The sequence below is a fragment of the Acartia tonsa genome, chromosome 12 (assembly GCF_053477335.1).
Source record: "Acartia tonsa isolate MP-2025a chromosome 12, ASM5347733v1, whole genome shotgun sequence".
Classification (NCBI taxonomy): Eukaryota; Metazoa; Arthropoda; class Copepoda; order Calanoida; family Acartiidae; genus Acartia; species Acartia tonsa.
Window position 1 is genome coordinate 12,225,587 of NC_137271.1, and position 13,768 is coordinate 12,239,354.

Below are 13,768 nucleotides of genomic sequence, written 5' to 3' on the forward strand. Positions count from 1 at the left end.
TTATCATCCATTATCTCTTAATATCCCTTATAACTTTCGCTCTTTTATCTTTAAAAGCAACGTTACTCTATAAGCCTTGAATTTATGACAGATACCCAGAAGTTCTGGAAGGTATGCTAGTTTAAAAAGTACAAGGACAAAAACCACATAGCTACTTGTTCTTAAAGTTTAATTAGATTTAGTTTTGGACATTTTATAAAATAAATATTTTTACAATTTTTATCAAACGAGTGAAAAGCCAATATAACATATATATACTTTACACAATTTGACTCTGCATTTGACTGTCATGAGTGAAAAACGTTTACAGTTTGAAGAGGTCGATAAATTTGTGATTAGCCGAATGTTTTAGGGGAAATTATCCAAATTTTCTGGTTGAGATAAGAATACATCTGAATTTAAAAGTTTTTAAAGTTTAACAATAAGGTGCATTAAAAAGGCAGAAATGGTTAACAACTTTTTCAAAGGAAAACGTTTAAAATTCAGAAAAAATGTAGGAAAAAGTCAAACTTTTTCTTTAGCGAATAAAGAAAGTTATTTTGTGTGCTTAAAATAAAGACATTATGTAAATTATAGATAATTGTTAGAATTAAATAAATGGAATAACACTTAAATACTTTTTGTTACCCATTTTTTTAAAAAACTAAGTAAGGTTCCTAAATCGGATATATTCAACCAAGGATTATGATTATTGTATGATTACATGTTATTAAATTTTTTTCGTTAAAATTTTTGTCAATATATGCTACAAAATGTTATCAATAGAGAAATAAGCAACATGTAATGTATAAAAAAAACATCATCTTTTCGTAAGTTTAACGTTTCAAGAATAATGTATTTTTATTACAACTAGGAAAATATTATAAAAACTACCAAAACGTGTCTTTCTTTAACTCTAACGACTCCTAGATAATTTGTAATTTGAGCTAAGAAAAAAGTTTTTTTGGCAAAATAGTTTTCTTTTAATTATGTATAACCTATTTATTATGGTCTATCCCTAATTCCTGAAAACAACATTTTCTTGCGATACAGGATTGATAGAATTTCAGATTAACCTCTAAAACTAAACCTTTTAGACAAGAAAATTGAACAATTTATTTACAAGATTAGGATAAGAGTTACATTTTTTTCCTCCTTGTCCTACAAATAACACAAAATATTTCTCATAATATGATATAAAAAGGCTGTAATATTAACGCAACCGCAGTTTTATATAAGACCACTAGAGTTGGCTCGATATAACTATCTCACTATTGGCTAGTTTTCTATAAGTACATCAACCATCACCAAAGGGTTAATATGATTAAAATTTTAGTTTTAATATTTGAACACACAAAGGGTGTCGCCACAATCGAATTCTTTTAAAACAGATTTTCTATATTATGAACGTATATTTTTTGTTTATTAAATCAAGTTTAAATACTTCAATGTAATTCAAATATCAACATGGATTGAAAAACTTTATTCATTCCATAAACAAATAGAAAAAAGGGTGCTTGCTTACATGTGAAGACCGGAGCACCGAAACCCCCCCCCCCCCCCGCTTAGTTTTGACAAAAATCAAAAATAAGGGGGGGGGGTAGTTTTTTAACCCCCCGCTTAGTTTTGACAAAAATCAAAAATAAGGGGGGGGTAGTTTTTAACCCCCCCCCTTAAAGGTTTTAATTTTGTGCAAAATTAAAACCTTTTACTGGCCCCCCTCCTCCTTATTTTCATTTTCTGTTCAGGGATACATCAATTACTAAAATCAGTCAATAAATAAGGAAATTATGCCCCAAAACATGAATGTCCCTGTAATAAGGTTTCCCCTCTGGTATACTGGATTTTCTTGATTTACCTCACTCAACTTTCTGGCGTGTTGTACAGTGAAAAAACTACCCCCCCCTTATTTTTGATTTTCTTCAAAATTAAGGGGGGGGTTAAGTCTTTGCCTTGCTGAGCTTTTTTCCTCCTTGCCGTTTTCCAGACATTAAAAAACTACCCCCCCCTTATTTTTGATTTTTGTCAAAACTAAGCGGGGGGGGGGGGGGGTTTCGGTGCTCCAGTCTACCACATGTAAGCAAGTACCGAAAAAAGGTCTTATCGCTTTGAGAGTTTAATGAAGATTATTGGAGCACTATGAGTTTTAAACATTTATTCTTTGGAAAACTTAAGCTCATTTATGGACATTTATTTCCTATATAGATCTGACATGGATCTTGAAGCAATAAAGCAGACTGTTATGTAAATGTTAAAAATTGGAAGAATCTATTAAATAAAAGTTATCGCAAATATACTTTGTAAATGATGTAGTTGTTGGGTCAGGTAGGACTATAAATCACACTGATACCCAAATTCTAACCATGTTATAATATGTTAATTACGATTGTTGGTCGAAAAGTTTTGTAACAACCAATCAAAATTTGATTAAGTACTCAAAGTTTTTGCGGGAACGAATGTGAGGATGCTGACAAACCTTTGGGTACTACAACTTTCTAAATTGAATTTAAAATCCTCACAGCTTTTTAATAATTAACCTTTTACCACACTAAACCCATGAAGAAGATTTAATTACTTTTATGATTTTTATTTTAATATTTGTGTAAAATTGTCTCTACTACGATGCTATACTTGATTTTTCAGTATGGCTGAGAACTGGTTCTAATCCAGCGGATATTAATCGGTGTAGCCATACTGGAAAAATATTGCTTACCAAAATGAAAGAGATTTGAGTGAAGTTAGTTCTTTGCAGTTGTGAACAAACCATTCAGCAGTACGGATAGACAGCGTCTTACACCAGATTTCTATGTGCTAAAATAGATAGATAGTTAGATAAATAGATAATGAAATAGATAGATAGAAATAAACAAATAGATAATTAAATTTCGGACATAAAAGGACTGCTAATGGTGTAAACAATAACTTGCATAATATAGATAAACAAGGATGACAACATTTTACTTTGTTGTCCCAGGAATTAATATACCAAAAATCAGATCAATCCGATGATTAGATCACATAAAAATTTGTTGTTAAAAAAGTAAAAAAAATCAAAATGTTTGAAATGGACATACGGACATTTTGGTAATGATTATAGAGTTGCTACGCTTTCTAAATCGTACCTAACTACTAAAGGAATCACCAAGCAAAATTTAAAATCGATAGGACAATTCTAACATGCCTAAATTAACGGAAAAATCTATCCGTTACGGACGTACAGACGTACGGACGGACCGACCCTAATTATAGAAAAGCTTCGCTTTTAAAACATTTTATACTCTTAAATAATAAAAAAATGTATGAGATGCTGAAAGATATAATTGGAAGATTATTAATTCCTTATATAAAAGTAACAGAAATTTTCTATCTCAGTGTGTCATGAAACCGCTGTGAACCAATATGGTTATAACTTACAGTGAAGATTCTCATAGGTCAAGAGAAAGTTGATATTAACATTGAGAGAGTGTACCAATATTCTCCAAAGAGTAATCCCCCCTAAAAAATGTTCATCCCCACAATTTATTTACTGTTTTCTCTTTTCATTTTATAACTAAAAGTAAAGAGTCGCCCCCGCTCCCCCCTCCGTTTGATTTAGGCGATGAAAGACGTATAGACAGATAGAAAGAATGATATGTATTTCTTACAGAAATATTTTGTTTAATATTGCCAAAATGAAAATATTTCCTATATCTTCAAAAACATTTTTGGATAAGATTAAAGAATTTGTTTCAAATCAAAGTCACATGAGTAAAGGAAGAATATTGCATTTTCATACATACAAAAAAATAAACTACTTTTTAAGCATATTTTTCTGTCTAATAAGTTTTACATCTATTCAGTTTAAAGAGCCTAGATCGATAATTTATGTATTTTAGACTGAAACAAAGCATTCGATAAATAATTATAGTATAACCCTCAGCAGAAGCGTAAATGATAGCGTGGCCGTTAGGGGAGGTTAAGGTATTAGTTAGGGCCACACATACTATAGATGTTGGATATAGTACCTCCTGACTACTGCTGCTATGTCAAGCACATGACACTTATTGTTATAGAAGGAGGAATACCATGAACAGTTGGGACTTTCCGACAAATGTTGTCCAATCCAAGGGTTAATTGTCCGTTGAGTGTTACATTACTTTGAACAGAAAAGTAGACATCGCTCCCTGAGGGATGAAGACCAAAGTCTCGAATGTAAAAATACAATGAAACAATAATTTAAGGGAGGAATAATTAAACTTTTATTTATCTAATCTACTAAAAATATAATTTCGACCTGAACTTTGGAAAATGTATTCTTTTCAAATATTTTCTGGAACAGCGAGTCAGAAAGATTTGGCGCTCCCTCGTCATTTCTAAAAATAAATAAATTAGACAACACAAAATTAAATACATAGGCTATAATATAAAAATTATCCTCTTGACCCATGATACCCCCTTCCTTATTTTAAAACGAAACTAAAGAATAGTAGTTAGTTTCTTTAATACTTTAGATCAGGTTAGGTTAGGTTAACTGGGTATACTCGCAGGGTTAAAATCCGTATGCACCATTCCCAATCTTCATAATACATGCAATTACCATGGTTGGTTTTAACTTGAGACTTTTGGATTCAATTTAACTTAGCTATGCCAACCTTTTCTAAAATTATTTAACAAAATATTTGCAAAAATATATTAGATATCAAATAATTAAATTTTAATCAAATTAAATTATTTGACTAGAGATAAAAGAAAAATGCAAGGACATCCAAGTTCCAAAGTATCGCATCAATAATAGGCTGATAATATTAAGACTAAAATAGAGATACAGACATATGTTTCTAGTTATAGAGTAGCACTAAACAATAATCTTACTAACCTTAAAGAATATTTAAGAGAAAGTTTCACTAAAATCAGAAAAATAATTATTTTACATCAAGGAATAAAACTATAACTGATTAATAAATCTACTAATAATTTTTAACTATGTAACTATGTAAGTGTGGGGGAATGGTTATTTTAATATCTATTGACATTTCCATGGTTTCTTAATTAATTATCAAATATGCTAATATCTATTTTATTTCAAATATAATCATATTGGATTAATTCCAATTTGATTAGGTCTACTATTTATTTAAGAAAATAACTATTATCGTCTTACACAAAAGACAAACAAATCAAGATTTGAGCTTTTTTATAATTTAAGTCTTTGGGTATTCTTAGCGTATCATTCTAACCCTCCCCCCCCACACACACACACACACAAACAAACACCCCCTTAGGAACCCGACAATTTTTAGAAAGTAAAATGATTATGCCTAAATTTGGAGCAAACGGTAGCAGAATAAGTAAGCTTCCCATACTCAGGTTCTTTAATTTCAATTCTTCCAACCTTTGTCATCAAGTCTCAATTATAAGAAGATAGATAGAAAGGTAGATAGATAAGTGTACACATAAGATAAGTGTATACAAATAGATGCTTTAAATCATTGATGGATATGGATATGTAGGTGGACAGACAGATGGATATTTTAGGTGGACATACAAATGGATATTTTAGGTGGACATACAGATAGATATTTTAGGTGGACATACAGATTGATATTTTAGGTGGACATACAGATGGATATTTTAGGTGGACATACAGATGGATATTTTAGGTGGACATACAGATGGATATTTTAGGTGGACATACAGATGGATATTTTAGGTGGACATACAGATGGATATTTTAGGTGGACATACAGATGGATATTTTAGGTGGACATACAGATGGATATTTTAGGTGGACATACAGATGGATATTTTAGGTGGACATACAGATGGATATTTTAGGTGGACATACAGATGGATATTTTAGGTGGACATATAGATGGATATTTTAGGTGGACATACAGATAGATATTTTAGGTGGACAGACAGATTGATATTTTAGGTGGACATACAGATGGATATTTTAGGTGGACATACAGATGGATATTTTAGGTGGACATACAGATGGATATTTTAGGTGGACAGATAGATGGATATATTGATATATGAATATTAGATAGATGTATAGACTTGGGATGGATAGTTAGAAAAATTAAATAGATAGATAAATGAATTTAAAATTGTAGACTTTCCTGGGTAAATCCCCATATTTATTCATGACGCTTATCATAGTCATTTGTAAGGTACTCAGTTTTTCCTGCAGATTTGATACCTAAATAGGAATAAATTATACACAATAATAATATTTAGTATAAGGTAGATAGATAGATCCATAGAAAGATATTTGACTATAGTCGGTTTAGAAATAAGTTGGTAGATTTTTCAAATACCTAATCCTGCGAGGCTACCCAGTACCTGATATAATCTAAACTAACCTGACATAAAAATTTATACAAAAAACTATTTCTCCATTTTTTTCAATCCATTAAAAATATGGGAGGGGGATTACCTAGCTTAAAAATGTGAAAAGCGATAAAGTTTAAATTCTGAGTCGAAATTTAAATGAGCGTCTTAAAAGCCAAATTTTAATTATTTTCTATCGAAACCACCATTAGCTTCGACACAGACTAATATCAACTGGATTAGAACCGGTTCTCAGCCATACTGTAAAGTAATGTATTGCATCGAATTACAGATAATTTTACAAGAATATTAAAATAAAAATCGTAAAATTTATACCAGTTATATCAGCCCTGGCCTTCGAACCCTCGGGTCTAACAAAACATATTTTAATTATATAATTTTCATTTTGATATCCGCGGAAAGCTGTCTATATATGCGATAAATAACCATACCTGATTTTGTAAAACGTGAACATTCTGTTCCCCCAGTGCTTCAGACAGACCAGCATTAGAATTTGCATCTGTACTGTCAATTTCTAAATTAAATAAAGATGACAACATCGATAAAAGAAAAGCTCAAAAGATCAGAAAGTCCGACAAACAAACATTAAAGTATCAGAGTAACAACTCATTTCATATTCAACTATAATTAACAAATCAAGTAAATAGAATGCTCGTAGATGGATAAAATAACGTACCCCTATTGTCCACCCTTTACTCCCTCCCCATCCCACTGGATGCACTAACTGACCAATAAACGAGGTCCATATTATCAACCTAAAACAAATTTTCCCCTAACAATATATGTGTATCTTATAATCATTCGATAAGGCGTTATTTTGGATTTTGTTGTGCCTTATACGTTGAATTCATCACAAAAACACATTTTAGTCTACCTAAATCAGAATTTTAATAAAATAAACTCTGAAATGATCATTCACGAAGAGAAAAATTAAATGCCTGTCTATTCAGTTCACAATTAGTTAGTGAATATGTTGTTAATTGGCCTTAACCTTGGGTAAATTTAGGATGCTGGATGATTAATCAAATTAAATGCCCTTACTTGGAATAAATTGATGTTTTTCTAAAACAACAGATTTGAAAGAACATAATTTTTGCTTGATTTTTAATTTGAAATAGTCTTCTAGAATGGATGTAGAATATACGTGGATATAATAAAAGGAGGAAAATTGTCATCAATTTAAGTTGATATTTCCCCTGTTATTTATTAGCCAGCTTGTTCTACATTAGAAGGGAGGAGATCCAATATTTCATGGTATCTTATAATCTCAAAACCTATATGTCAGATTAAACTATTAGGACTACCTTATATTATGGCACAAGAACTTTAATTCCAAAATAGTTGTTTTTAAACTTTTCAAAAAGTTATTTAATCTACAGCAGGGACAATATTTTCATTAAAGATTTACCCTAGTTATAGAGAAGCTACGATTATAAATTAAATATAATAAATAAATATAAATAATATAAATTATAAATTCCAGTATAGCTATTATTTATTACTGGCAAGAAAGCCTGGGCACAGTACACTGTTAAAGTAAATGTTGTTTACACAGTTAATTAAGTGAATTTATTTAATTACTGTCCGTAGTAATCTCACTCACATGGACAATAAATCAAATACCACACAACAGACAAAGATTTTGATTCATCCCACCAAAAATTTATTCCGTGAAAACTCAAAATTAGTGATAAAAATGTCCAAAAATCTAAGAATGACAAACAAGGGCGTGACAAAAAGGGGTGTATCAGACCCCTCGGCAAAATAAATGGGGTGTATTTACCCTCATAAGAGCACACCCTTCTCTACACCCCCGGACATAAGGGAATGTCAAGTAAAAAAGTCACGTAAACCTTGAAATTAAAAATATATTGTCCTATCCTACCCTTGAGTTAGTCCAGGTCTAAAAAATGAATTTATTTGTAAAGATAAAATTAAACGAATAATTACATTTCTCGTATTCATTCGAATCCGGTGGATAGGAACCGGTTCTCATCCATACAAAAAAAAACTATGTCTAGCATCGTATTATATCCAGTTTTCTACGAATATAGAAATGTACAATCATAAGATTAAAACCAGTTTTTTTAGCCGGTGCCTCCGGCACCTCGGGGCTAAAAAAACTAGTTTTAATCTTATAATTGTACATTCTATATCCGCGGAAAGCCGTTTATAATACGATACGAGAAATAACTATTCTCATATTCATTTGAATCCGGTGGATAGGAACCGGTTCTCATCCATACAAAAAAAACTATGTGTAGCATCATATTATATCCAGCTTTCTACGAATATAAAAATGTACAATCATAATCATTCTATATCCGCGGAAAGCTGTTTATAATACGATGCGAGAAATAACTATTATATTGCTTTAACTTTATACTTGTTTTCATAAATCCCATTACATTTTGAATCCTCAAAACGTTATAGTTTCAATATTACTCCTGAACCCTAAAGTTTTATAATATCGTTTCTTTATTTGTAGGCTTAATACTTTTGGGGACTAGAATATTGTTTGGTTTTCATTTAGTTAAGTGTCCAAACGTTTCAATAACTAATTGTAAACTTCAGAAGAAGTAATTTTGTGAAAATCATAAATTTATCGACCATTGTCTTATACCTTTAGATCCTTGCTATAACTTACTTTTTCTTCTAATCTTTTTTTTAAATTTTCTAAATAAAAAAAAATTGACTCACCAAGATTAAGTGATCTCAGATTTACACAATACTTTCTGAAATTCATCAAAATTAATTTCATATTATCATTTTTGTTTAAATTTTTATGCTACAAATTCTTAATTTAATCAACCCATAACGGTAAAAATGTTTTATTATTAAAATAAGGAAAATGCTTTTATTTTCTTTATAATTTCTATATTTATTATTATATTTTTCATAATATTTTGATTAAAGTTTTACAAATTAATGATTAGTGCGCTTTTGCTGGACAAAATTGTCAGGGTTTGAAAGGAAAATTGTGAAGAAAAAATATAGATAGAAACATTGTAGCATCATAGCTTTATAAGTATATGTATAATTTGTCTATAAGAAAAAAATTTAACTAATGGGTTTTTAAGTTAGGTCATACCGAGGGTTTTGTTTTAAGATTTACAAACCAAGTCTTTGGGTGGAAAAATGGCCAACAAATTGAAAGGTAAGGCATAGGAGGGATGGAGGGGGAGGCCTGCTTAATAGATCTTATAAAAGCTAAGTTTTAAACAAAAGTTATCTTAAAGATCATTTAATATCAACAAAATACCCATAGATTTATTGTCGAAAATTCGTCTGCGTGTATTTTGGACTTTTCAAAGTGTTTGATGTTGATTGATTGCTATAATGTTTACAAATATTAAAAAATGCAGCATTTTAACGGTTAAAAAAATATTTTGATGTTTATTTCCAATCAACAAATGATTTTTAATCTTTTTAGGAAGTTACGTTATGTTTGAGATCGACTAGGCAGGGATCTTCAGGGATAAGACAATGGACAATAAATTGATAAACATCTCAAATATTGATAAACTAAAATACACTTTCTGTAGATTAAGATTATTTGGACACTACTAGTTTGGAACCAACCGATCATAATTCAATAAAAGTACCCAAAGTTTTTGAGCCAACGAATAAGATAACGTAGTGATACAACTTTGGGTACCAGTTTATTTACGGACCAATGTACCATCCCTACCTGCATCAAAAGAAACAATTTGGTTGTACTTTTATAGTGATAGTCACAAGGATAGTTATGTCCAATAGTAATAAACATGTAGGGATAGAACATTGGACTATAAATAAAACGAGTACCCAAAGTTTTTTAAACACATTTACTTACAGCCTTTACATCAATTTATCGTCCATTATCAAATAAACTAAGTTGATATTAAAACTAGATTGCGATTTGTAAAATTAAGAAATACCATTTTTTCCCCAAAAAATCTTATAATAGAACGGACAGACATACATTGTTTTTTGGGGGTAGCTTCGCCCCTAAAATATCTGATGAAATTAATTTCCTGATATTGAGAGCTGTGCCAGACTGAAAATTTGTACAATTCTTCAATTCCAATTTCACTGAAAATTAAATAAAATCTTTAATTAGGAATTAAAATTTCAATAATTACCAGAAAATCATGGAATTAATAGAAGATTTTATGTTCTTTAAATGACACTTTACAATTAGTTTGCGATTAACAAGACTAAAAACGATCTTAAACAATACAATGTAAAAACAATTATGATTTGAAAATAGGTAAATAACTTCGATACTAAAAAAGACAAAAAATATACTGTATTTAATGTTTTACCAAGTTTTCCACCAAAGGCCATGAGAGGTAGATCAAAATTTTCAACCGAAGAAACTCTGTAGATTGACAGATCTGATATCTCCCTTAAATTAAAAACATTTTATTTCAGTTATCCTTATTTCAAAGTAACAGGATGTCTGTTTGTGTGTGTGTGTGTCTATGTGTACCGAAGGATCTCGTTAACCACTGAAAGGGTTATAACTCTTTTTAGGTTGGTACCACAACCCTCCCAAAAGAAATCGCCAATAGAAGTAAATTTTATTTTCCTTTTCTGTTTAAAAGTTGGAAAAGACGGAGGGTCGACTCTTGTCCCCCCCCCCCCTTCCCTTAAATGCCTCTATTAGCCTTTACGCGTATCCGCTATTCAAATAAATAATATAAAGATTTGTGTTTTTGAGAACTTAATCTAATCTTTAACTATTTTGACTTAAAAAATCTAAATCAAATTTCAATAATCTACAGTGGTAAATATATTTATAGTACTTTGGGATGTATATCATTCGTCAATTATCTTATACGTTTAGATCCCTGACTTTAACGTACATTTGAACCAGGTAGTAAATAGTTACACCACTTGAAATCACCTGAATCTGCTAAGCGGGAAGAAAGTTTCTGGGAAGGTCATACAGAGATGCATCTTCTCTATCTTGGCACACAGAGCAGCCAAAACCTCTGGAAAAATGATAGTATATGAGCGTTAAAGACAGACAGACATACACAGGTATTGAAAGAAAAGTTATAAAGATGTCTTACTGTTCTGTATATAGTGGGTAACCTCTGCAAAAATAAAAAGGCGAGCCTTACAGACAAACACATACAGACAAAGGTATTGCAGGACAAGTTATAAAGATGTATATTTCTATTTTGGCAAATAATAGTAGATGATCATTACAGACAGACAGACATAAAAACATATGATATAGAGTTTATATGTAGGTAATTTACTTTTACAAAATTAACTATGAGTGTTTAAAATTTCTTCAACTGTATATGATACATAAATAAACATTTAAATGGCAAAAAACCTTTTACTAAACTTTGGTTATCAGTGTAATTTACAGTCCAATGTCTCTTACCTCATTATATTTTTTACTAAAATGAAAAAAAGTAAAAATTAACTTACCTAAATATTGAGGGCTACATTGTGAAGGTCCTCTCCCATTATAACCAGTCAGTTTTAAATTCAATAACCTAAATAATTTACAAATTTCATACATGCTCATCCTTGTAATGAAGAGGCCCTTCTATCTTATATATAAAAGAAACAGGATGTTTGTTTGTGTGTGCCTTCCTGTCTTAGACTGCAGATCTTAAAAACCATTGGACTTACATGGTTCTACATAGCTTCCAGAAAAGGTTTATATAAATTTTGAAGGAGAGTACCCCCATCCTCCCTCGAGAAATCGCCCCTGATTTATTTTCTTCTTTAATTAAAATGAAAAGTGAAGGGTCGACTAACCCTCTAGCCACTTGTAAGACAATTAATTAGAAAGATTGCGTCTTTATAATTAGAAGAATTATCCTATTAATATAAAACTGTACATGAAATATATATTTAAGACACGGATGAAAATAGGTAGGGGTATCTAACTATAAAGGGCTGTTTCAACTATTACTTAACCTATAGTAATATTGAAAAAATTTGGTCCGAATACGTATGAAGGAAACTGCTACTGTGACTACTTAATTGTTGTTAATTATTAAGCCTATCTTTTATGGATTTAGAATTCTTTTTATTTTTTAAATATTCCCTATGAAACCAAGGATCTTAAGGGATAAGACAATTAATGATGAAAATATATACAGCCCCAATGATGACACAAAATTACCCTTTCTATAGAATCTAACAGTTGAATAGTTTAGTCACTACTAGTTTGGAACCAACCAATTAAGATTCATTTAAAGTACCCAAAGTTTTTAATGTAACGCATGTGGGTACCAGTAAAATTTATAGGCTAATGCCCCCTTTCTTCCCTGTTCCCAAATTGAATTGTATTATTTGGTTTCTCTAGTTTATTAAATTTGCATATGTATGTATGTTCTAGATTTGAATTCTAAACAGACCTTCCTAACATTCTAGTCTATTTCCCTCTGAGTTCATATTTTACTCAAGAAATTTTTTTAAGTATTAAAGGAAAAAATATATTTACGTGTAGACAAAGGCTTATAAGAATGAAAAAAAAAGAACTACCAAGCAAAACAATAGGGGGTAGGAGATAGGCGAAGCCATTTCTCAATTATAATATATAAATTCGGTGCTTTTAATCAAAGTGTCTGATGAACACTGGAACCTCCCCCCTTATTTAAAATAAATTGAGTTAAAGAAGATGGGGAGTTGCTTTTTTCTTATGTTTCCCCATGCAGGTAACTTAAATCCTCCGGGGCCTATACAAGAGTTGCCCTAACCCTGCATTTATATCCAGGAAAACCGAAAGGATACACTATTTAATAACTTATGAAGTAATTATTTACAATAAAAACTAGAACAAGGGAAGCCAAATCTCCTTTTCTGTCCAAACACCTGGAGTTTTAGGTTTGGTAACACTCATCAGAAACAAACTCTTTGATTGCACGGCCTTTTTCTGAAAGTCCTAACCATGTATAATAATGAGTTGCTCCTGTTTTGTGCCAAAGCATTTCCCCTACTCTACCCATTAATGTCGCACACCTGACATAGCAGCAGCAGTCATTGAAACGTATCACCTCCTCAGCGACGAATGGATACGCTAGTTATTGAAAAACGGTCGTGGGTTACTTACTCTGAGCTCATTCCAGTTTTGTGCATCAACCATAGAGCTTCATGGATGTGATTATGTTCCAAAATTCTAAAATACAGAGTATGTAAATTTTCAATGTTTTATTGATATTTTAGTTTACTAAAATCTAAATCTATTTATTTATCTTTATATCTATCAATTTATCTTTCTTTGTATTTCTCTATTTTAAGTTTTGCCTCTCTTTCTATCTATCTTAATTTATGTCTTTCCGTAAAAATTAAATCTACGAATAGTCTAAAGCTAATATAATTGATCATTCGATCTTTTTAGAAGGTGTGGGTACAAAGTCATTTATAAACCAGTTGAAATAAAATCTATATGTATAAATGTTAATGTTCGTTAAATTAAAGTTCTAAAGAAAGTGTCCTA

The 13,768-nt window shown here is 30.7% G+C and overlaps 1 protein-coding gene across 1 annotated transcript in view; it reads right to left on the reverse strand.

Moving 5' to 3' along the window:
* The window catches only part of LOC145333770 (uncharacterized), a 32,600-nt gene that overhangs the window by 2,717 nt on the left and 16,115 nt on the right, over positions 1-13,768 (reverse strand). The window contains exons 13-24 of the mRNA XM_080178999.1: positions 13,382-13,447; positions 11,746-11,813; positions 11,207-11,294; positions 10,623-10,705; positions 10,332-10,389; positions 9,016-9,050; positions 6,747-6,829; positions 6,083-6,163; positions 5,277-5,349; positions 4,835-4,862; positions 4,253-4,331; positions 2,693-2,790 (exon numbers count right to left, since the gene is read on the reverse strand). Coding sequence (XP_080035125.1) covers positions 2,693-2,790; positions 4,253-4,331; positions 4,835-4,862; positions 5,277-5,349; positions 6,083-6,163; positions 6,747-6,829; positions 9,016-9,050; positions 10,332-10,389; positions 10,623-10,705; positions 11,207-11,294; positions 11,746-11,813; positions 13,382-13,447 — 840 coding nt within the window. The remainder of the gene's footprint in view (positions 1-2,692; positions 2,791-4,252; positions 4,332-4,834; positions 4,863-5,276; positions 5,350-6,082; positions 6,164-6,746; positions 6,830-9,015; positions 9,051-10,331; positions 10,390-10,622; positions 10,706-11,206; positions 11,295-11,745; positions 11,814-13,381; positions 13,448-13,768) is intronic.